Source organism: Nestor notabilis, unplaced genomic scaffold (assembly GCF_000696875.1).
Source record: "Nestor notabilis isolate BGI_N333 unplaced genomic scaffold, ASM69687v1 scaffold14929, whole genome shotgun sequence".
NCBI classification, from domain to species: Eukaryota; Metazoa; Chordata; class Aves; order Psittaciformes; family Psittacidae; genus Nestor; species Nestor notabilis.
In genome coordinates, this window is record NW_009943351.1 from 1,182 (window position 1) to 22,916 (window position 21,735).

A 21,735-nucleotide genomic window follows, 5' to 3' on the forward strand; every position below is an offset into this window, starting at 1 on the left:
TGAGAAGATACTTTCAGAGAAAAGTCAGTTTTAAACTTATGTTTCACAGGTGTACAGAGATGTAAGAATAAAAGTTTTATCTCGCTCCCCCCTTCTCTGCTTTGTCCTTGCAGAGGTCATTGGTGCTTTTGTACTGAAATCAAGCTTTAGTTTTTACCTTTAAACAGGTACTGGGTTTTGACATAATTTTTCTTTGCCTATGTAGCAGTTGGATCAGATGTTGCAGGTGGACAAGAATGAAGCATTAAAGGAGGCTCTGTTTCGTGGTGATGTGTCATTAATTGAAGAACTCTTAAACTCCGGTAAGGAAAGTCAGTTATGAAGTTGAATTTTTTAATTTTTAGTTAAACTTGGCAAGAATTCTAAAGCTTCAGAGTTTCTTGTTTTAAAATAACATGTAGAGTGCATGTAGGAGTATGTGAATATTTCCAACTCAGGATACAAATTCTTACTTTAAAAATAAAATTACTTTTTCCGTGACTCAGCATCCAGTATTTTGGCAAAGTCCCTCTAATTTGTATTTCTTTCATCAGCCAGGAGCACTGAAAATTGAGAAAACTGTAATGTATGAACTATGAAATAAGGTGTTTCTTTGTTTTCAGATGCATCTTTAACCAGAAAATAACAATAACAAACACTGAATTTGAGGTAGTTTAAATTGAGAGTGAGAATTAAGTGGGTGGTTTTACCTTAGTGTTGAAGGTTGCTGGGGGGGACGTTGGCAGGAAGGGAATTTTTGTTTTAATGCTCCCCTAGTTTGGAAATTCCATTTTGTTTTTCTCAGTCACAGCACTGTTAAGTGTCTGGTATGTGCCCTGTATAATACTGCTGTCCTGGCAACATCAGCTGGACAAAGATTCTGTGTTTCTGAAAGGTCTGATAGGTTTTATGTGGCATTTGTCAATAAAAAGTAGTTTGTCTTAGCACTAAAAGCCTTTCTCCCTGTTCTGTTTCTCAGTATTTGTGTGTAACTTGTTTCTGTTATTCAGTGTTAGGAGGATTGGATCACTTATTGAAGCATCCAGGGCAATCAAAAACTGCATAGCTGAGTTAACCTGCCTAGTGATAATTGTCAGGAAGTTCTGCTTCGGCAAGCAAGCAGAATATGGTAACCAAGAGCTTGTTCTCTGAGGAAAATCTGTCTTATGGCTGGAAGAAAGTAGTTTCCTCGTTAGCAGTGAGTTTCTCTGAGGTAAAACGATGGCATTCCTTGCCCTTTTGGAAGACAATGGTTTGTCACCAGAGTGGGGGAATGATTCTCTTTTTAAATTAAGTAAAAACTATTGGACAGGCTGAAACACAGAAGTGTAATAGAGAGTGAAATACCTCTTCTTTCTTTGGGAAAAAATTATTTCTAGAATTTTTTGTTTTGCGATCTCTGTGCATCAGATTGCTTAATTGTTTTGCTACAGTCATCCATTTTTAATTGCTGGTATTGCAGCCCAAGGGCAATAGTTCACTTTCCATGTTGATGCCTGTTACATAATGTACCGTTCTATGCCATTGGAAAATGGTGATAGGTATCTGTAAGAGTATAAGGTCAGGCCAGAGATTCCTGCAGTCTAGTGTCCTGTCTTCTGAAATGCACAACACAGTATCACAAGAGAATCTGTCATTTCCTGAAAATAGGACTAACAGTAAATTTTGAATCATCCAGTACTGTCCTGCAAAGCGGTAGAACACAATGCCTCTAACAGGGAGGTGTTTCTGAAGAAAGGTAACATTGTCCCTCAGAGGATCGGTGCTCAGTCAGATTAAATCTTTGCCTCCAAAGTTGCCTTTAGTGTATGCTCAGTAGAGCTTGTAGGAGGCTTGCTACCAGCACTTGACCAAACGAGGTTTGTGTTGGAAGTGGATTTCCTAGCAACAGTTGGGGCATTCTTTCAGATGGAGTGAGGACATGTTGTCTTCTGGCTTGCTTAGACATTGCTTTAAGAATCTGGTGCTGAGGCAGTTTTACAGAGCTCCCGTAGGACATGGAGAAGCACAATGTCATCTCTTACCCCTCCTATAAAATGGCAACATACTAAGAACAAGTTTCTAAAGTATGTGTCACATAAAGTAATGCAAGCAAATAACAGGTTCAAATAGGACTTGGGCTTATTGGTCTGCTTTGGAAGTAAAAGACTTAAGCCCATATAATTCATAAGTTTGTTTTCCTCAAATGAAATTAAGAATTATGACCTCATGACAGTTTAGGCTGTTCAAAGATATAGCTACAGTGAAATCCTCTTTCTTGTTTTCATTCAGCAGTCTGTTCCACTCCTATCCTTGCATTAGTGCTAGAGCTCATCTGATCTTTTGTGAGCCAGTTCAAGGAATTAAAGTAGTAGTAAACTGGAGCAGGTGTGAATAATGTTTCAGCTAGTTCAGGACTCTGAACCCTGAGTCAGATGAGCACCATAGCTGGCCTAGCAGTGGGAGACATTAGCAGCTTTGATTTAATTCAGCTTTAAGGTATTGTGGAACCACAGCACAAAGTGCTGACAGAAATAAACACTTCTATTAGAGAGAAGTCTTGTAGACTAAAGCATTTTAGAACTTTTCCCTCTGATAAACTGAGTCTGAATGCGAATGAATTAAAATACTAAGAGCTGTTCTTAAACTGAAGTGTTTTGAGACCTTTCTTATTTTGGTGTCAAACATTAAATTATTTAGCGTAAAAAACTGTATGTAGAGGTTGCTTATAATTCTTCAGGCATTCCCTTGTTAACCTTTCTGAATTTGAGGTTACATTTTTCTCTATGAAAACAACCTTTCTACCATAACTGTTTTTAGCTGCGGTCAACAAAATATCTGAAAGAGATATGAGAGAAACTGTAGTAATCACAGAAAGAATATAATTCTTCCTTTGTTGGTCTTTTGCTTCACTTATTCATATGCTTCATATAGTTTCTGCTACAGAGCTCATCTGGGGCCACAGTGTATTTCTCCCTATTGCTGATTAAAGAGGAGGATATTTACCTGTAACTCAGATTGTAGGAAAAAATGTCACATCTGCTTTGCTGCCCAGACATAATATGTGACTGAGAAGCTCCTCTGCTCATGCCCACAAAGGTACACAGAGAGGTAATGGCAGGTGGGGGAGCCCGAATACCCTGGCCCAGCTCTTCCATGACCCATCATAGAAACCATCAGCCCATCACAAGCCCATCTCCACAAGCCCAGAGGAGCAGAGAAGCCCAAGGGTGGGCAGGAACCCACATTAGGGACTCAGAGGAAAGGACTCCCTGGGCTGTTATGGGGTCCCTTGTGCCTGAGTGCCAGTGACTGTAGACAGGAGTGAGTGAAAGGATGTGCCAGCCACTGGAGTGGGACTGGGGCTTGGAGGCCTGTGTGTCTGTGATGCTAGCTGGAAGAGATAGACATATCCCAAAGGGGGAGCAGTATGAGACCATTGCTGCTGTCTGACTTCATGAGTGCTCTGTCTGTGTTGATCAGTGTGGCCAGTGTGTGTGCCTGCTGGGAATACATGCTCAGCATCAGTATTAATTGGGCATTGGGTTGTAGAGCTGTGGCAGCCTCTCTGGCTGTTGGATCTGGCCTGATTTTTCACTGAAATTTTTTTTCTGGGCTTCTCAGTTGCCTTATAAGACTTCTTTAAATGCCAAAATAATGCTGCTTACTCCAAGAACAGCTTATGTCATGAGGGAGTCTGGACAGTAACCAAGGGGAGGCATTTTCTAGTTCAGTCAAGAACTCCTATAACCATGCAGCCAAAAAGCAACATAACTGTTACTGTGTCAGTTATCCTTCCCTTGTCTTCCTCTCAGACTCCAGTGGGTTTTGTGTACTGCAGGCAAATTGGAATGCTGTGGCATGGATGACTTCAGCTAGTATGTATGCATTTCTAAGAAGGCTTGATAATTAATTCTGTGGCTTGTGGGTGTTAGAGGTGTTAGAATGCTTCAACACTTGGCTTTCATTGAATGTTACCTCTTTACTGATTGCTTTTACAACTCCAGTGATCTTTAACATCTGAAGAATCAGTCCAGGAACAGTGACTTGTTACTCTCTCAGCTTTAATGACTTTATGTTGCTACACTGACCACAGCTTTGACAAACTACCAAAACAGGGAGGCTAAATGCGCATTTTGTATGAAGAGGTGTGCATGTAGCTCAGTTGTCACAAATTTCTTAGGATATGTTTTGTTTAGTTTGGTTTCTTTTCAGACCTGTCTCTGGTAAAGGATCACTTTTTGATTAATATAGAACTGATAGAAACCATTGTAGAGGAAGTAATATTTGAGGAAGGATTAAAGGAAAGATGATTCCTCTTACTGCAAAATGTATAGAAATTATTATTTGAAAGTTGTCAGATTAGTGTCTCAGGCTGGTGCTTGGTACTCAGTGAATTTGGGAGGGCTGTCTGGCAAGTTTTATTCTAGCCACAAAGGAAAATGTGGCTATTATAAAGGGTAACAAATCTGGTGATTGTGACTGGATCTTGCATAATCTTCTATGCAGAGAATAAAAGGAGCTGTGAAGCAGGAAAACCATAGTCAGTATGATCTTAATTACCTGACAAGCAGTTTGCTTCCATAGCTTGGTTTGGAAAGAATCCAAATTTTTCATTTTGATTGAAGAAAGTTACTGCACATAGGTGGAGAAGACAGAGATTCTGTGCACTTCTCTGAAAAAAATCATCTAAGTAATAAATTTAGCTGTAAAAATGATTTCATTGTAGTCTTTTTGTGGTACTGAACTTCCTGAATTGAGAACTGAGCTTCCTCAGTGTCAGCTCTAAAAGTTGTTTGCTGATGTTCTAGATAAAGGTGTATTAGAAACATAAAAATGGTCTAAGAAACTTCTCTCCCTAGGACTAAACACAGTGTGTAACCTTTGTAATGATACACATTGAGAGTAAAATTTGTAACAAGTATGTTTATTGTGGTGCAGTTTTATGATTTTATTATCTTAAATTTTGACAGGTGTAAGCATAGAATCTAGCTTTCAGTTTGGATGGACTCCCCTGATGTATGCTGCCAGTGTGGCTGACTCTGCGGTAGTGCGTCTTCTTCTGGACAGAGGTGCTAATGCATGTTTTGAAATAGGTAAGATGTGAATAAGCAATACTAGTCAGTAATGCTCAGTTCCTTCTCTTTCATTGAGTTGGAAGATTTATTGAAGTTAAAGAACCACAGCAATACAAAAGAAACATGTGACACACAATACTGCCAAGTACATAAAAGCAGTGATCATATTATTCAGTAACTTGTCAGTATTTGCAGACTGAAATACAGATGGTAAAAATCTGTCTCAGAAAATTTTCTTGGACTTCTTAGCAGCTGATCAGAGTGTGAGGTTAGAGTACATTGCCTGCACCAAAAGCAATCGTGCCTTCAAGTAACTGTCCTTGTAGCCAACTTAGAATTTCCATGTGGCTGCCTATACCTGTGGCTGCCTACAACTCACACCTCCTACTTCTTGATGGCTGTAGAGAGCTGTAAATGTGGCAGAGACTGCTGTGGGCAGCAGTTGCGGCTGAGCAGTTAACCAATATGCATGGCATGTTTTTTCAGTGTGTGACCAGCTCTATTTGCCCTCAGTGACACTTTGCTGCTAGGGTCAGGTTTCTTAGCTTGTTTCCCTGTTAGTTTGTGTAGGGAATGTAGCAGAGCACTGTCCAGCTAGGAACAGTCTTGCAAGGCGCTGTCTAGGTCAGGCCACATGTGTTCAGTAAAGCTGTACTATCCTGAAGTGCTACTACATGTCACCAGTCCTCTTGCTTTTTTTACATCAGCAGACAATCACATAAGTGATCCTATGCTAATTATCCTGTAATGCTTATAATACTAATAATAGCTATACTGTTAATCACCTTTTGTCATGTTTCTGTCTTCTTTGTAAGTGGTTAATTAATTTTACCCTTTTTAGTAGTTGTGAAGGGCAAGGAACTAAAGTAGCATTCGCTGTGTGATAGGATCAGAATGCAGAAGCCTTGGAGTAAATTCACTGCCTCATCTGGGTTTTGCAGCTAGGCTGAGCATAAACTAATCTTTTTTGCAATCTCTTAGCAGTTTTTCTCAGCAGAAGACAAACCAGAGAATTCTAAAGTGTTTCTTCCCCTTCTTTTGCTCACATGTATGAGCTACAAGTATGCTAACAGAAATTAATTTCCCTTTCTTTTTCATTACCTGAAATACTGAATACAAATATAACTACAGGTGCCTCATAAATATCATTCCCAGATTAACAGTGCTTATCACTGCTCAAAGTCCTGCCCATTTTTCCATTCATGTTGTTACTGATAACCAACTTAACCATTTGAGTAAAAATCCATCAGTGTATCAATTAATTTACTAAAATGTTGGTTGCTTATTGTTCAGGAGTTCAGGTGACTCTCTTAAACTGAAATTTTCATTTAATATTGGTTTATGTGTGTTAGAACTTCTACAGGAAGTAGTTGAAAGTTAGAAGATGGTATATTAAGAAGCAGACAAATTTAAATGCAAAACTAAGGCTTTTGGTGGTGTCAGGGACAAGAATTGGTAAGAAAGGAAGTAGGGCAGAGGGGGTAAAGTACAGAACAAACTTTTCATGTTTAACTAAAATCTGATCTCAGTTGATGAATAAAGGTGTTGTATACACAGTCTTAAAATATCTACAGGAGAATTAGAAAATACGTTGTAACACTTCATGGTATGGTCTGAAGTAGGTACAGCTAAAATTATACTTGTTAGACCATATTGTTAAAGGCATGTTTGAACTTGTGAACAAGTTTGTGCAACAAGCAAAGTGGGCAGTTATTCAAATGGCAGTCTTCTAATTGACTCTAGGGCCAGCTGACTTGCTAAGGTCCTTGACATGTGATGCTTCCCACATCTCTAGGAGTAACATAGGAAAGGAGATCTCTCCTGTTCTGTGGACAAACAGCAGTGGTGTACAATTTTGATTTGTGAGCCAAGGTGGCATGTAACACCCAGCTGCCTTCACAGCTGGAGCAACTACGCTGGTTCCTCCTCATTAATCTTTATGGACTGTGTAGATGCTCTTTAAATCCTCATCTAAACCCAAATTTTAATCTTCCTCTTGCTACTACTGTACCACAGTATTCTAGTAAATTTACTTCCTTCTCCTTAAGCCATATAATAAAGCCTTGTTACTTGAACTGTCCTTTGTATGGGCTTCTGTTCTCCATAGAACTGATGTTGCTATGTTTTTATGATACATTTCATACACTTTTTTTATCCATTGAAGCTAACTATTTAATTTGTTTCTTCCCTTTACTGTATTTTGGGGAGAGGTGGAGAGGAACAGGGAGTGAATCTACTGATATAAAACAAGATTTGAGAAACAAGCATCTATAGTTAAGCTCCTACTGGTTTTTTGGGGGTACTTAGGAGCTATCCTAAACTTCAGTAGGATTAGATGCTTTACTAGTGCCATTCACTCTCATCTTTCTGAGTATCTTCTCAGATGTCTTTACCTTACCTGATAATTCTAGTGACTGGAAGGAAAACAAATTTCTTACCCTTTTCTAAATACTTTAGAGTATCAGAACCCGATTAACAACTCTAGCAAATGTAAAGGTTTTTAAAGGAACATGGTATTTACATTTACACAAGTAATTCTCTAACTGCAAATTTCAAAACAGATAAGTACACTGTGCTGATGGCAGCATGTACTGCGCATGCTTCAGAGGAAAACGTCTTGAAGACTGTAGAACTGCTGCTGTCAAGGAATGCTGACCCTAACCTTACTTGCAGGTATAAAAAAAAAAACCCATGTCTGTGAATACAGCATAAAATTTAATATTAATATACAGAGATATCTTCATAACATAGCTATTGTTGGTTAAGATGATGTGTACTTCATCAGCTTTCTGTAACTTTGCTGCTGTCTCTCCATAAGGGAAGATTAGTGTCCGGATATTTATTTCTCCTAGTATAGCCATTTGTTTGAGTAAACAAGACTATTATCAGTATTAAGTATGTTTGTTGAAATTAAGTATGTTCCTCAGCTGAACAAGATGTAAATTTTAAGATAAAAACTACTCTTAATGATTCAGTTGTCTGCAGTATAAGGGCAAGAAGTATGTCCTCTGCCTTTCACAAATCATATGGCCTCTTCTGTATGAGGATGTAAATTAAATCAGTTAATTCTTTATTTAGATTCATGTTCTCCTTTTGAGCTTTATGTGGGTATCTAGCTATATTCCTTTCACAGACAGCCTCCTATAGGAAAACTTCTCTGTAAATAAAATGCTTTTATTCCAGTACAATCTGGAATAATCCAGATTAAAAGGAGATTTAATCTCTTAAAAACAAGTAACAGCTTGTTTCTGCAATTACCACCTTGTGTCTCAGGAGGCTGAAGCAGTGCATTGTGAGATGTCTTTTAGTTGCTTAGTCTTATGCAATGTTTCATTTTGCATCAAGAAGAAATTCAGGGCTGACCTCCCTCTGCTGGAAGAAAAGAGGTTGCTTGGGTCAAACTGAAACAGCTTGGTTTTCAACTAAATGAAATTTATTTTGTATACCAGAGCTCTTTCACCACTTTACCTGGGATATGTAGACTGTGTAGCCCTCTAAAAGAACAGAATTGGAGGCCTGATGGTTCCAATTACTAGAATTCAGTCACTCTGTGCCCTGAATCTCACTGTGAACATAGTACTGATAGACAAGGCGGAAACAGTTGTGCTGAAGTGCCACTGATGTCTGGTACCAATTTAAATGTTACTCATTTATTCTTATCAGAGAGGCTGAAAATTCTTCATGAAAGGAGAAAAAACTGCAGACTTTGAAATAATTACGTATTGTTGCCGTCAGATAGCTGCATGTTAGATAAACATCTGCTTTAAAAAAAGGGGGAAGTCGTAGCATTATTAAACTTTGTCCTGGGTGTTTGCAAATGCGAGCCAGAGTGCAAAGCTGCAGGTTTACATTTGGAAAGGCCTTTGGTTAAACTTTGCAGGGGGGAGTTTCAATTCTGACAGAAGAGATGGGAATTTTAAGGGCTAAACTTTCTGTATAAACTTAGAATATGTTATGCATAGTTCATCTTTATATACAAATATTTATTTGATATCTCTTTGTTTCCTAAGACCTTATGCTAATAGGAGTTATGCTTGCATGTATCAGATACAGTGTCCAGTTGTGGGGGTTTTTCACTTTTGCAATAGTAGTCTTTCTCAAATGAAAAGTTAAACAGTGACAATCAGAAATGTTATACTGGTACCAAACAAAATAGAAGTTAGATGACAAGGTCTGGGTTTATCAAAAATGTGTACTGCCTTAATTCCTTTCTGGTGTTTGACGTCTGTTTATACCACTCCATCATTACACCTGCTTGGACAGCAGCTGCTGCTTCTCGTGCGCTTCTTCCACTGTGTTCTGAAACAAAGGGATGAAACGCATCAAACCAGCTTCTGTGAAGATAAGGGATCAGAGCAGATCTTCTGTGTGGTACTGTAGTTCCATTTCACCCGTTTCATTAGAGCAAGCAAGATGTTCTATAGGAGAGCATCAGAACTGTCAGTGAGTTGAGATTACTGAGAAAGTACTTCCTCTGTGATCAGTTTACCACAGAAGTTAAAAACTGTGGTTCACATTATTTGCCTGTCTCAACCTAAGAACTGGAATGATTTTTGGAAGCTCCTCTTTTGTCCACCAGCAGCTGGAATGTATGTGATTGCAAAGCAGAACACTTAACTTTCATGTAAAATAGAGATTAGTGTTTGTCCTTTGTGTTGTGCTGTCAGGGCAGCCAGTAGGCTTTTCTATTTCGTGTCCTCTGGTGGTGATACACAGAAACTTGCAAATTTTTTTGTCTAATTCATGAAGTGTGCATGGGGCAGGGAAGGATTAGTGAGAAATAAAATGATTTTTCAAATGCAGTCTGAGAAAGAGATGACTTTAGGAGTGGGTAGGTAGATGGTTTCTTTGTGATAGGATGGAGTACTGAGGAGAAAGCATTCGGTACAGTAACTTCCAATATTCTTGCTAAATCAAAATTGGGAACTGAATACTGACAGCTGTAAAAACAGTTTTGTTGATGATGAACATAGTGTAGCAAAGAATAAGTGGTAACTGAAGAGTTTTGAAAGATGAACAAGAAATAAAGTAATGGCTAGGTGAAACAAGAAGGCATTGTAAGAACTCCTGCGTATAGCCTTTGTAGAGCTACTATAGTCTGCATGCTTCATTTAGGTGAATGCTACCTTGAAAAATTTCTTTTGCTTATCTTGTATCATTCACCTCCCTCTTGCTCCAAAATGTAAATTATATACTTTGTCCTTTTGTGAAGCCTGGAAAGATTTAAGCAGTCTTTTTAAAAAAAAAAATCTCTCTTAACCTGAAGTTGAAGGTATGCTTCTTTGAAGGTCTGGTTCCTTGAAGGTAACCTTCCTTGAAGGTATGCTGGTTCTTAATAACATTAAGCTGTGATTTTGTTTTAGGCCGAAGAAGGCATGACCAACTGGTAACTAAATTACTGCTTCTAGGATTACATGTCATAGGTTGTTTAGTAAATACGAATTTCAGTGACTACATCCTCCAAGTTCTTGTTTACGTAAGTAGACTAAAATAAACCTAATGGGTTTGGGGGTAAGGAGAGTGTTTTGAGTTGATGTTTCATGCTAATGGTTCTTTGTTAGAAGAAGGTACAAATAGGTGAATGTCTGAAGCCTTCTTTATTTTGACATCATAATCTTCTGTATGGGATTAGGTAGACGTTTGATTTTGTTTGTGTGGCTTTTTTTTTTCCTCTTATAATTTCTGGCACAGTTGGGTCCTAGTCAGTGACCAAGCCTCTCTTCAGTGTTTCTGCTCTAAAATGGTTATGAATTTTATGTATGTTTAAAGAAAAGTCTTCATAAAATCTTTTTTTTTTTTTTGTCTTTTCTTAGCGTATTATAAGAACTAGACTTATGTCTGTCTTTTGTCATTGTGCATATTAAAAGTTGAGCTTGAAGCATACTGTCACGTACATGAATGCATATACCTGAAAATATAATTAGTGCTCAGGTCTGGTTTTAAGTTTCCTATGTATGCTCACTTATTCTTACAATCAGAGCAGTTTTGAGGAGTATCAAAAATGGTTTCATGATGATAGTTTTGGTCTAATTTGCCCTCTTGAGAAGATGATAATGGAAGGGGGGGAGTTGTCATTGCAGTATTGCCCAGTTCACAAGGTAATTCTCTCTTCATGTTTCATAGTCAGAATAAAGCAGTTGTGTAACACCTCAATTTCAGTAAGAAATTGATTGCTACTGATAAGATAGTAAGTCTGCACTGCCACATAATGATTTCAAAGACCTCGACATGATCATTGTGTGATAGTTAACCATGCCAAAAGCAAAATGTACTTTTCACTAAAGGTAAATAGCCTAGGAAAAGTTAAAGCATGACAGTGGATTTTACAGCTGGGGCAAGAAAATGAGGTAATTTATTACTGATTGAGTCAAGATCTTTGATCCACCTCAGAGCAAAAAATACCTTGTGAGGTTTTGCTCTATTTACTTCATGCGTTTTAGAGATATTTTTTGTTCTAGCACTATGAACTCAGGATGGAGGGGTTAAATGCAAAAAATCAGATGCAAAATTCCAAAGTACTGTGTTCATCTGGGCCATGTCCATACATCTCTTACCTCTTCTTATCCAAGTTAGAAGCAAGACATGGTAAATGTGCAAGTTTTGTGTGTTTGGAAGAGTGGTTTTTGAACGTTAAGTGTTGAGCCTTGTTCATCAGATCTTTTGGTAGAGAGAAGGAGTCTAGACACCAAAATAGGTGATTGTACTTTTCCCAGCTACTATTAACTGTACGGTGGTACTGACCCTGTTGATCGCCATTGATCACAGTTGATCGCAGTTTCTGGGCAGAGGTATAACATACTCAGGGACAGTAGCAACATTAGATGCTATTTTTAACAGAGGCATTCTGACAGTGTACTGTGGTGCTATGGAATGTCACCTGAGCAGCCTCTGTGTAAAACAGAAACAAAACCAGCCCTGAAATCCATTAGTATCATATCAGCAGTATTCTATCCTAAGTATATTAAACTTCCTATCATTGCCACTGGCTTAGCCTGGTCATGGGCTATTTGCATAGAATTGGTTCAGGTTTTGTATGTGACAGTACGTAATTGTACCTGAATTTTGTACTCTAATTGCCCTTTCATTAGAAAGGTGGAGTAGATTTCACATGTATGTGCTGAATTTCTTGACTGCGGACTTTATCGCCAGTTGAAAGTTGATAGTAAAGTTGAAAACAGTCTGAGAGGTTTCTGGTAACGTGGATAGCTCACTAGTTTTTAGCTAAACCAGCTGTAGGAGGACAGGGCAGGATGATTGGGAATGTCATAGTGTAGAGGTCTGCCATCCCCATTGTTAATTTTCGTGCTAATTCCTTTCATAATCACATCCTTTGTATTTTTCTAGTCATATGAAGATGGCTTTGTAGCTGTCTACCTTCCCACCTCTGTGTACTGTGGAACTTAGACAACAGGGTTTTTTAATTTTAAAACAACCATGTAAACAGAGTTAAGAGGCGGGCAAGTGCAAGAACTGGCAAACTGAAATGAAGCCTGAAACTAGGGAACCTCAAACTAAGCTGTCACCTTTTCCAACCCAATCTTCTTAGAGAGCTGTATGTTTCATTCTCCTAACAGGTTCTGCTTCAGGAGGTAAAGGACTCTCCTACATTGCTCCAGCAGATAGTGCTGCATAGCTGGAAGCAAACATAGTTGGAACAGACATGCTTAATTAATGAATTGTTTATGTCTTTTAAGATTTTTATTTATTTACAGACTGTGACTTGATTATCATGTTCAATATGGGTAAATGTCATGTTGCAAATTGTACCATACGAAGGACTTCGCAAGTGTTTGGACAAGAAGGTCATCTGCAAGCCAGATTGCTGAAACACAAATGCCTGCACAGTTCCTCCAAATGATGAAAGGACCCTTCAGATCATTTATCCTGATGGTTATCACTACAATTTCTATGTACATTTTTAGATTGCAGAAAGATTTACCAATGCATTTAATTTCTCTTCAACTTAAGAAACAGGATTTGGCATCTTAAATCTTGCTTTTGTACTTGTGGGGGTCTTTCTAGGGTTAGGAAAAAAGGATTTTTGTTTTCACTAATGCTCCTGTCTCCCTCTTGTGGATGTACATGTAGATGGACCTTGCTTTCTGAGGTGGTGGCCGAGATACTGAATGTCTTACACACCTCAAATGTGTGTGTAAGCTGGTGTGTAAATGCAATGTCAAATTCATGCACACTATATACGTTTCCATACTGAAACAGCTTGTAGCCTTTGAAATTAGAACTTGAACATTAAAATGGAATGCTCGAAGTACTGATTGTTCACGTTGGTGGACCTTTTAAATGTCATGTTTATTGGGTTTTACTTAAAAATGGAGAAGCTTTTTCAGTGGCTTTACTGTCATTGAGTTGTTGCCTTGATTTCAGAAAACCTGTCTGTAGTACTGTACAGATTTAAGTACTACATGATGTTCTTCGGAGAAAAGACTGTTCTGTAGCCTCTGGACTTCAGTATTTTTTCTTTGAAAAAGCAGAAGTTAATTGTAAGGTAGTAGCAGTGTGGAAGTTAAAAATAAAATGTTGAGAGTAGAAGAAATTAAAGTTAAGACAAAAAATTATTTTGCAGTTATATATAAATACTTCAAAGGTGATAGCATGGAAAATCTGTCAAAGGCTGCCTGCTGCTGAGTAGAAGTAAGTGTGAAAGTGAGTGTGTGCATTGGGCAAGCAAGTTTGATTTCTGTTGCTACGAATTATGTTGTAATCAACTTCTGTTCATTCTTTAAAATATAGATATCTATAGGTATCTGTAGATGTCTATATAGACATCTGTATCTCACTGTCTCATCAGTTACACGGGCAGATTGTAGAGTCTTTTTCTGTATTTTTAAAGTAATCATTGTAGGATTACAGGGTAATACAGGTCAGAAGGGACCTCAGGAGATCACTAGTCCAACTTCTTCATTAAAGCCACCTCTGCTGTGACATTTGGCTAGGTTGCCATCTGGTCTTGAAACCCACCAGAATTTCTCTGAGCAACCAGTTCCACTGATAGACTGTGCCCCTTGGTAAAAATGTGTCCTTATATTCAGTCAGAACTTCTGCTTTTGTTAATGTTGATGTGTTGATGAACTGAATTGAACTAGTTATGCAAGTCTTTTCATTACCAAGTTCCTTTCTCTTATTCCCTGTATGTCTTGAAGACCTTTCATTTTGCTTATCTGCAAGTAATTTACTTTTTTCCCTATCATAAGGCTTTTTGAAATTTTTAATATGACTGGATTTTATTATTATTACTACCCTTCTGCGAATGAGCAATAACAAAGAAAGATGGGCAGAACCTTAGTTCTACCAACTCTGGAAGGAGGCAGAAAGTCTGTTTTAGGACAGCTGCTTTGATATAAATGTGCATTTGGGGGTCCCTCTAGTGGTCGGCATTGAGCTTATTGTTAGGAAACACGGAAAGAGCGATCCTCCCCTCAAGTCTAGTCTAACAAGAGAGAATAATCTTTTGACAGTAAATTTTTGACATAGAGCTGTAAATTAAAAGCAATAAATGATAGCTTTTCAGGGGAAAAAGTCAGTTTAAGATATAATAAATTTTAATTGAACATCACTAGTAAAATATTTTAGTTTGACTCTGATTGCTTCATAGTGACCAGAAATTCCTTATCTTTCTCCTCCAATACTGCTTTTTTTTTCTTTTTTTTTTTTTTTTTTTTTTTTTTTTCTTTTAATTCTTCAATCCTATTCCGCCATGGAATAAGTGTCAGCTATCTGGAAAGATACTTTTCCAACAGCAGATTTTGAGCAATAGATTTCTTTCACTCAAAGTATGCAGAGTAATTCACAATGGTTTCATATTATAAGCATCTCAACAGAAGCATAAGATCTATAGACTGTTGTCATCATGGGTTTGGGATATGAAAGGAAAAAAGAAACAGTAATGAGAAAGGTGGTGTCTAAGTACTTCCTCAGCATTTGTAAGAATTAGTACTATATGAGTAATAAATGTAGGAGGGAAAGCTTCAACACGTACACTTCTGAGGACAGAAAACAGAAATGAGATAAAGGAAAAAATATTTTGATGTGCATTTGGTTACTACTGGAAAAGTTAAGATTTTCAGTATGGTATTTGTATGTAGTTCTCTGAAGACTCCTCCTAGGCATACTCAGGTGGGGGGTCTCAATGTTGGTTGTACATGTGCGTCCTGGGCTATTGAACTGCACCTCTGCACGCCCGCAAGAGTTGTGTGACCTGAGATTCTGTTACTTACATTGAGTTTATCAGAGAAGGTTTTGCATGTATGTACATAGTGGTTTTTCTTAATATTCTTCCTCTTAAGTATTTGGTTATGGTTTATAATTTGTCCTCTGTGAAATTGCGTATTTTTTTTCAGAGCTTTACATGTAAGTTAAACTATATGTAGAAAACATCACTTAAGTGGTATCTTTCAAAAATAATTTTTGCAGTAAAAAAATGAAAGTCTCTGCCACCTTTTTTAGTACCGAGGAGAAGAATGGGTGATTTGCTGGTGTTCTCTGTTCTCAGTAGGGTGAAAATTGGGATCACCAGTTAATGCCTGTTCCCTTTTACTTAAGCCAGTCTGTGTGCTAAATGAGAGGCCTGCTGGGTCTGTGGCAGCAGAAGGAGGCATGGTCTTTAATAACTGGGTTTTTGTAGTTCAGAACCAAAAGACAAATGGTTTAGTCGGCAAACTACTGTGTTTCATATCTGGGACATGTTAAGGTTATTTGTGTGTTAATGTGCTACTTGAATTTGGAGGTGATAAAACTATGTCTAGGTTGTTTTTTATTTAACTTTTTCTCCCAGAATTACTATAGATCTATATTGTAAACTCCTGGAAAAGAGTTGTTTAGCTTCTTCAAAGTTTCCTTGTGGAGGACAACAATTGCTGCCTTGACTTTGTTTCAATCAGAAAATAAATATAAGCTCTTAAAATATTTTAAAGATTTCTAACTGGACATAAATGAGTTGCTGAATCTGTTATTTGACCCTTGTGCTGAAGCACAAATGCTGTGTCTTGGGCTTCCACGCTCTGCTTAGTTCTTCTACAGAACAAAGTCTTTACACAGTTGAGGTGCTCTGCTTGATAATGAAGTTGGATTTTGTTATCCTGAAATAATTTTTTTCACTTGACCCCTTTTCTTTCAGGAGACAAATGACTCCCCTGATGTGTGCAGCTAGAAAAGGCTATCCTCAGGTTGTTGCTCTTCTTGTCGCTCATGGAGCACACATAAATGCCCAAGATGATAATGGGTATTCAGTAAGTGATTTACTTCTCTGTGTTGTAATTAACAATAAAAACATTAAAAAGCAAGAACCCACAAACTTTTTTCTAAGTACACCTTTCTCTGAAATACTCATTGGTATATTCTTCTGCTTTAGCACCACTTTGAGATTCTTTTGCATTAATTGTCTTTGTCTCCAGGTTCTGCCATGTAAGAATTTTGAAGGTTACATTATGGATTGAACTTCTGTTCTTTTGTGTTCCATATGTAAACTTGGTAAAAAGGAGTTGTTCTTTGCAGGCATTGATATGGGCAGCACAGCATGGACATAAAAATGTAACTTTCAAGTTGCTTGAGCTGGGAGCTGACAAAAATCTACAGACTAAGGATGAGAAAACAGCAGCAGAGATAGCAAAAATCAATAAATATTCAGAGGTATTTAATTTCTCTTTGAAATGCAAATTCTGTGGTTTGCCTCAAAAATCTGATAATTGTATAATTTTCTGTAGAAGTGTACTTTAATAACTGTATTATAGCAGCTAGTTGAATACTTACATTATTACATCTATATAGACTATTTTCTGTTATATCAAACTTTTCACAGGGCTTTAAATTCTATATAGAAATGTTTTGGGAACCTTCCTTCCCTTTGAATGTTTGGTTCAGATTTAGAATACAGAACAAGGGGATTATTCTTGTTAGAAATGTTGATATGAGAACTAGAAAAATAATTTGTTGTTTTTTTCCTGTTTGCCAAAGCATGTGAGAGAATGTGAGTATCTAATTTGCAGTGTATAGTTTCTGATTGAATTTGGAAGTGAAAAGGCTAAAGCTAAATACAGGGGGAAGTTGATACTGGCTGTCTTCAAAATCTATTCTCGGGAGGGAAGAAGGTGTAAAATAATGTAAATTGATCAGATCGGTGGAAGAGCAGCCACTAATTATCAGTGTAGAGTGAGAGCTGCTGAAGATAACATAGAGTCTCCTAAAATAAATCTGTTCACTGCTGTTACCAGATATGATGCACAGTGGATCAGTCAGACCGGATTTCTGTGTATTTCACTTTGAGTTGCTCTTGCCAATGATGTGGCTTTTTGCAGTGGCTCTTCGAAAATGTATAATTCACTGAAATGAATTGTAATTCACTTTACAGTTTCTTTTTCTTTCTTTCTTGGTGTTTTTGAGGGTTGGTTGTTTCTTTTTCCTGTCAGACTCCAGGGCTAGGCAGGAACAAAAAATGATAACTATGCACAAAGTTGTCAGTGTAAGCTAGCAAGATCACCATCTGAGGCTCAATGATCTCTTAGCTCAGGTTACTGAAAGGGGCTATGAATGCATTCTGCCTTTAATAAATTACTTGTTTAGCTGGCTATGGCCATATAATCTTATAACACAACTTTCCCTGACATGGAGGGAATACAGGCTCCTCACACTTGAGAGATGGGTCTTGCTTCTTGACCTGAAGCAGTAACTTTCACACAGTTACTGTAAAGTCTTGCAGATGATATTGAGATATTTAATGATCAGGAGCTTTTCTTCCACCTTGGGGGTCTGCTCTTCAGGCTGTTGACAACCCAAGGAGCTGTCATACAGACTATGTCTGTAGAAACTGTGTCTGGGAGGGGAGGTATTTTTCTTAAATTCTATTCTGGGTTATCTGGGATGGAGTTATTTTTCTTCCCAACAGCCTCTATGGTGCTGTGTTTTGGGTTTCTGACCAAAACAGCAGACCAATATTTTAGCTGTTGCTGAGCAGTGCTGGTGAAGCATCAAAGCCTTCTCTGGTTTTCACTCTTTTCCCCATCTCCAGCAAGTAGGCTGGGAGGGAGAAAGAGGTTGGGAGGGGGCACATTCAGGGTAGCTGACTGCAGCTGACCAGAGGGATGCTCCATACCGTATCATGTCATGCTCCGCAATAAAATTGTGGGGAAATTTTTTCTAAGGTAGCCATTGCTTGGAGACTGGCTGGGTATTGGTCTGCTGGTGGCAGATGGTGAGTGATTATCTTTGCATCACTTAAGCTTTTGGTTGTTTTTTTTCCCTTCACTTACTAATATGTATGTATCTCAACTCATGAATTTTTTCATACTTTTTACCCTTCTGATTCTCCCCCATCCTGCTGGTGGAAAATGAGCAAGCAACTGACTAGGGGTTTATTTGCCAGCCAGGATCAACCCACCATTCATACATGTATGTGTGTGTGTGTGTATGTATATAAAACTAACTGTTCACCTGAATTTCAGGGAAGTGGCTTCACTATTCCTTTAGGTTTATTGAAGTTTTACTTGTTCTGCTGCATTTTCTGGTAACTATCTCAAAACTCACCCAGGGGCAAGTCAGTTTCTGGAATCCATCACTGAGGCAAAGTGATGTCTGGCAGAAGGCTTGCTTCTACAATCAATTGAAAGAATCTCTGTCTGTCAGATATAGTTAAATCAGATTGTCAGTTGTAAATTGCTAAATATTGGTTCCATATATGCACTGGAAATGGAGACATTAGAATAGTTGTATGCCTCATGCTCTTATTATTGCCTTGAGTATGTAGAACTCCTGCCTGCAAACCACAAAAAATAGTATATTGGTGTATTGCTGCTTCTGTAGTGACAGTAACTTTTTTAGACTAAGTTAGGTGTGCTGTTTTGCTCTGTGTCAGTTCATTGTGGTGGAATTTCGTTAATTCAGAAATGCTTTGGATAAACTGTGGGCTTAGTCTTAACTGTTCATTGTAGTTTTATGCTTTAGAGAAGTGGCAGATATTCTATGTTCCTTGTAAGTAGTAATTTATGATAAAACTCTTTATCATCTTACTCCTTTGTATTTCTTTAGGCATTTTGAATTGAATAATAATTAATTCATTTTGTCTCTTTCAGATTTATAGTTTACTGTCTTTGGCTGCAAATCACTTGCAAAGGAGATCACATGAAACGATTAAGGGAGAAGCTATCTACAAATTTATGGCAGCTGCCCCTGACCAAGGAGTTGGGTAAATACAGTCATAGTGTAACTTTACCTTAGAAGCATTCCTAAGAGATTGTATTTATTTGTATCAATGATTAAATTGTACTGATGTGTATTGTTTGGAGTGCTACCAAGAGTACACAATAAGTATATTAATGTACTATTAATTTTTAAAGATTGCAAAGTTTCTTTTCATATAAACAAAGAGTATGCTGTAGATCTTTCATTCCTCTCACTTGGTGTAAAGTATAATAGAGCCAGGATCCAATGTCACTTCAGTTCATCTTGGCTCTGTTAAATGTGCATGCTCCCTTGTTGCATATTCCTTGTTGTTCCTAATTTGATGTTAATTTTTTTATGCTTTCACTGCCTGTTTTCAGCTTCATGCCACCAGGAAGAGCTATGCCTTTTTCTTTTTTTCTGCATGTATCAGAGTCAAAATAAGTTAAGCACACAGTTACACAGTTAAGCTCCAGAACTTTTTGCATAGTATGCTCCTGGCCCTGAAGCTTGCAGGTGTCCTATGACTGAAATCAGCCCCTGGTTCAGCAACTTCTAAGGTCTCTCATACGGTTTCATCCCAGAACGTTTTGGTTAACAAGTCCTCAACAAACCATCCATTTACTTCCTTGAGCTAGAACTGCGTGGTCTTGAGAAAACAAATTCCAGTGCTGATAGTCTGTTCTATTGGTCACATCTTTATGTCCCTGCTCAGCCAGCTCATTCTGAATTTATCATGGCCTAGTTTTGTATCACTACTGCCATCATTAATAGCAGTTCACACTGAGGTAATCTCAGACAGAGTACCTCAGTTCTGACAAAGCCTCACCAGGTTCTGTTGCTAGATGAATGTATATGTCAGTCAGATTTTCATTCTCTGGTGCTTCAGCTGCAATCTTCTTAGAGATACTTCTTAGAACAGAAGGGTAAAATCAGTTATCTGTGCTGTCCTGTTTGTTCTTGCATCTTAACTACTCACACGTTCTGGAAGGTGGTGTTCTGGCTATATCTCCCCATCTATGAACCAGGTCTCCCATAGCATCTGCCTGCCTTGGGAAACATCTTTTGAGTCCCTGTGTACTTGACATGAAGGTGACGTTCTTTTAAATAGATCAGTCTCCTGGTACTCTTCACAAAGACTCGTACTCCTAGATAGAATATGCACTTAATGACCTCAGTGCTAAACAGAGTTTTTTTTAGCAGGTTTGGGTTATTTAGGAAGTTCCGCAGGCTTTTCCTGGTATAAGGAAATAAACTCACACTATGCAGCAGTTATCCATAGGATTTAGTGCTGTTGAAACCTGATGGTGGCTAAAGGACATTCTACCAGTGTTTGGTTAGTTTTGATAAGTTTTTAAAATAAGACACTGAAATCCTGAAGCCCACTTAGTTCGTGGCAGCCAGATGTCTAGCTATGCGAATGTAATTCTGTATTAGGCAATTATTGGGCTTTCAGGATTTCACAATGTTCCAGTAGTCTTCTTCTAAACAATATTGGTTTTCTCTGCATCAGATGGGAAACTGATTTGTTTGTATGAACAGGCATTTCTGTCAAGCTCAAGGATTTTTATATTAATAGTAGCTAGTTCCGATGTTTTGTAACTTTGAGCATTTCTGGTAATGAGTAGAATCCTTGGTTTCAGGAAAGTCCCCTGAAGTATTCCAGATGTCTGGCTGTTAAATGCCTGTTCTTACAAATACAGCCTATCTGTTTCCACACACACACATACCCCCAGTGAGCTGGGTTTTTTCATCTGGTGGTAGTCAAGAGGTACACTGACACCTGTGTTTATTCCATCATAGTTCCTTGACCTGGATGTCTCCTTCCTGCCATTTACTTGCATAATTTTCATCACAGGCATTGCCAGTTGTCTTCTCAAGTCCCTGTTCTCTCAGTTGCTCCTCATGCATCACCTGGTACTGGATATCAATTGTGCCCTGCCATGCAGGGTCAGTGAGTATGACTTCTCATTGCTGTTGTCATCCTTTTGTCATCCTTAGTGAATGTACCTTCAGTCATTGCTGTCTGCTATCTTAATTAGACAATTTTCTTGACTCTGGAGCCCTGGACTGTACAAGGAAATGCACATACATGTCAGGAATTTGCATCCTTCAGCTCCTGAATTAGGCCCTTTGCTGTCTCAGGGACTTCCAAGTTACTGTCTGGTTGCTAAATAGCCCTTCCATTGATCCTAGGAAAATCCTTTCCTTGCACCTTTAGCAGAACTGAAAGTCTTGAATTACCCAAGGGGCTCCCAAAACCTTTGCAAACTAGGCACTTTGAATTGCTAAATAACATTTGATCACTGGAGGTCATTTACACGCTGTCTGCTCTTGCCAGTTGAAGGGCATTGGCTGTACATACAATGTTTGGATGTATGTGTGAATTGCTTACTTCAAAGACTGGTTGTTGCTGTCTGTATTGAAAGAGGGAGGAAGCAGGCAGAGAATAACACAGCTCTACGCAACTTCATGGTAGGAATGATGCCTTTAAACACTATTAAAATGATTTTAAACTATTTTTATATTTTTC

At 38.2% G+C, this 21,735-nt stretch overlaps 1 protein-coding gene across 1 annotated transcript in view; it reads left to right on the forward strand.

The window, feature by feature from the left end:
* Window positions 1-205: 205 nt before the first annotated feature.
* The window catches only part of ASZ1 (ankyrin repeat, SAM and basic leucine zipper domain containing 1), a gene marked incomplete at its 5' end in the record, with an annotated part of 36,983 nt that continues 15,453 nt past the window's right edge, over window positions 206-21,735 (forward strand). The window contains 6 exons of the mRNA XM_010021883.1: window positions 206-302; window positions 4,932-5,054; window positions 7,598-7,709; window positions 16,168-16,279; window positions 16,545-16,679; window positions 19,115-19,227. Coding sequence (XP_010020185.1) covers window positions 206-302; window positions 4,932-5,054; window positions 7,598-7,709; window positions 16,168-16,279; window positions 16,545-16,679; window positions 19,115-19,227 — 692 coding nt within the window. The remainder of the gene's footprint in view (window positions 303-4,931; window positions 5,055-7,597; window positions 7,710-16,167; window positions 16,280-16,544; window positions 16,680-19,114; window positions 19,228-21,735) is intronic.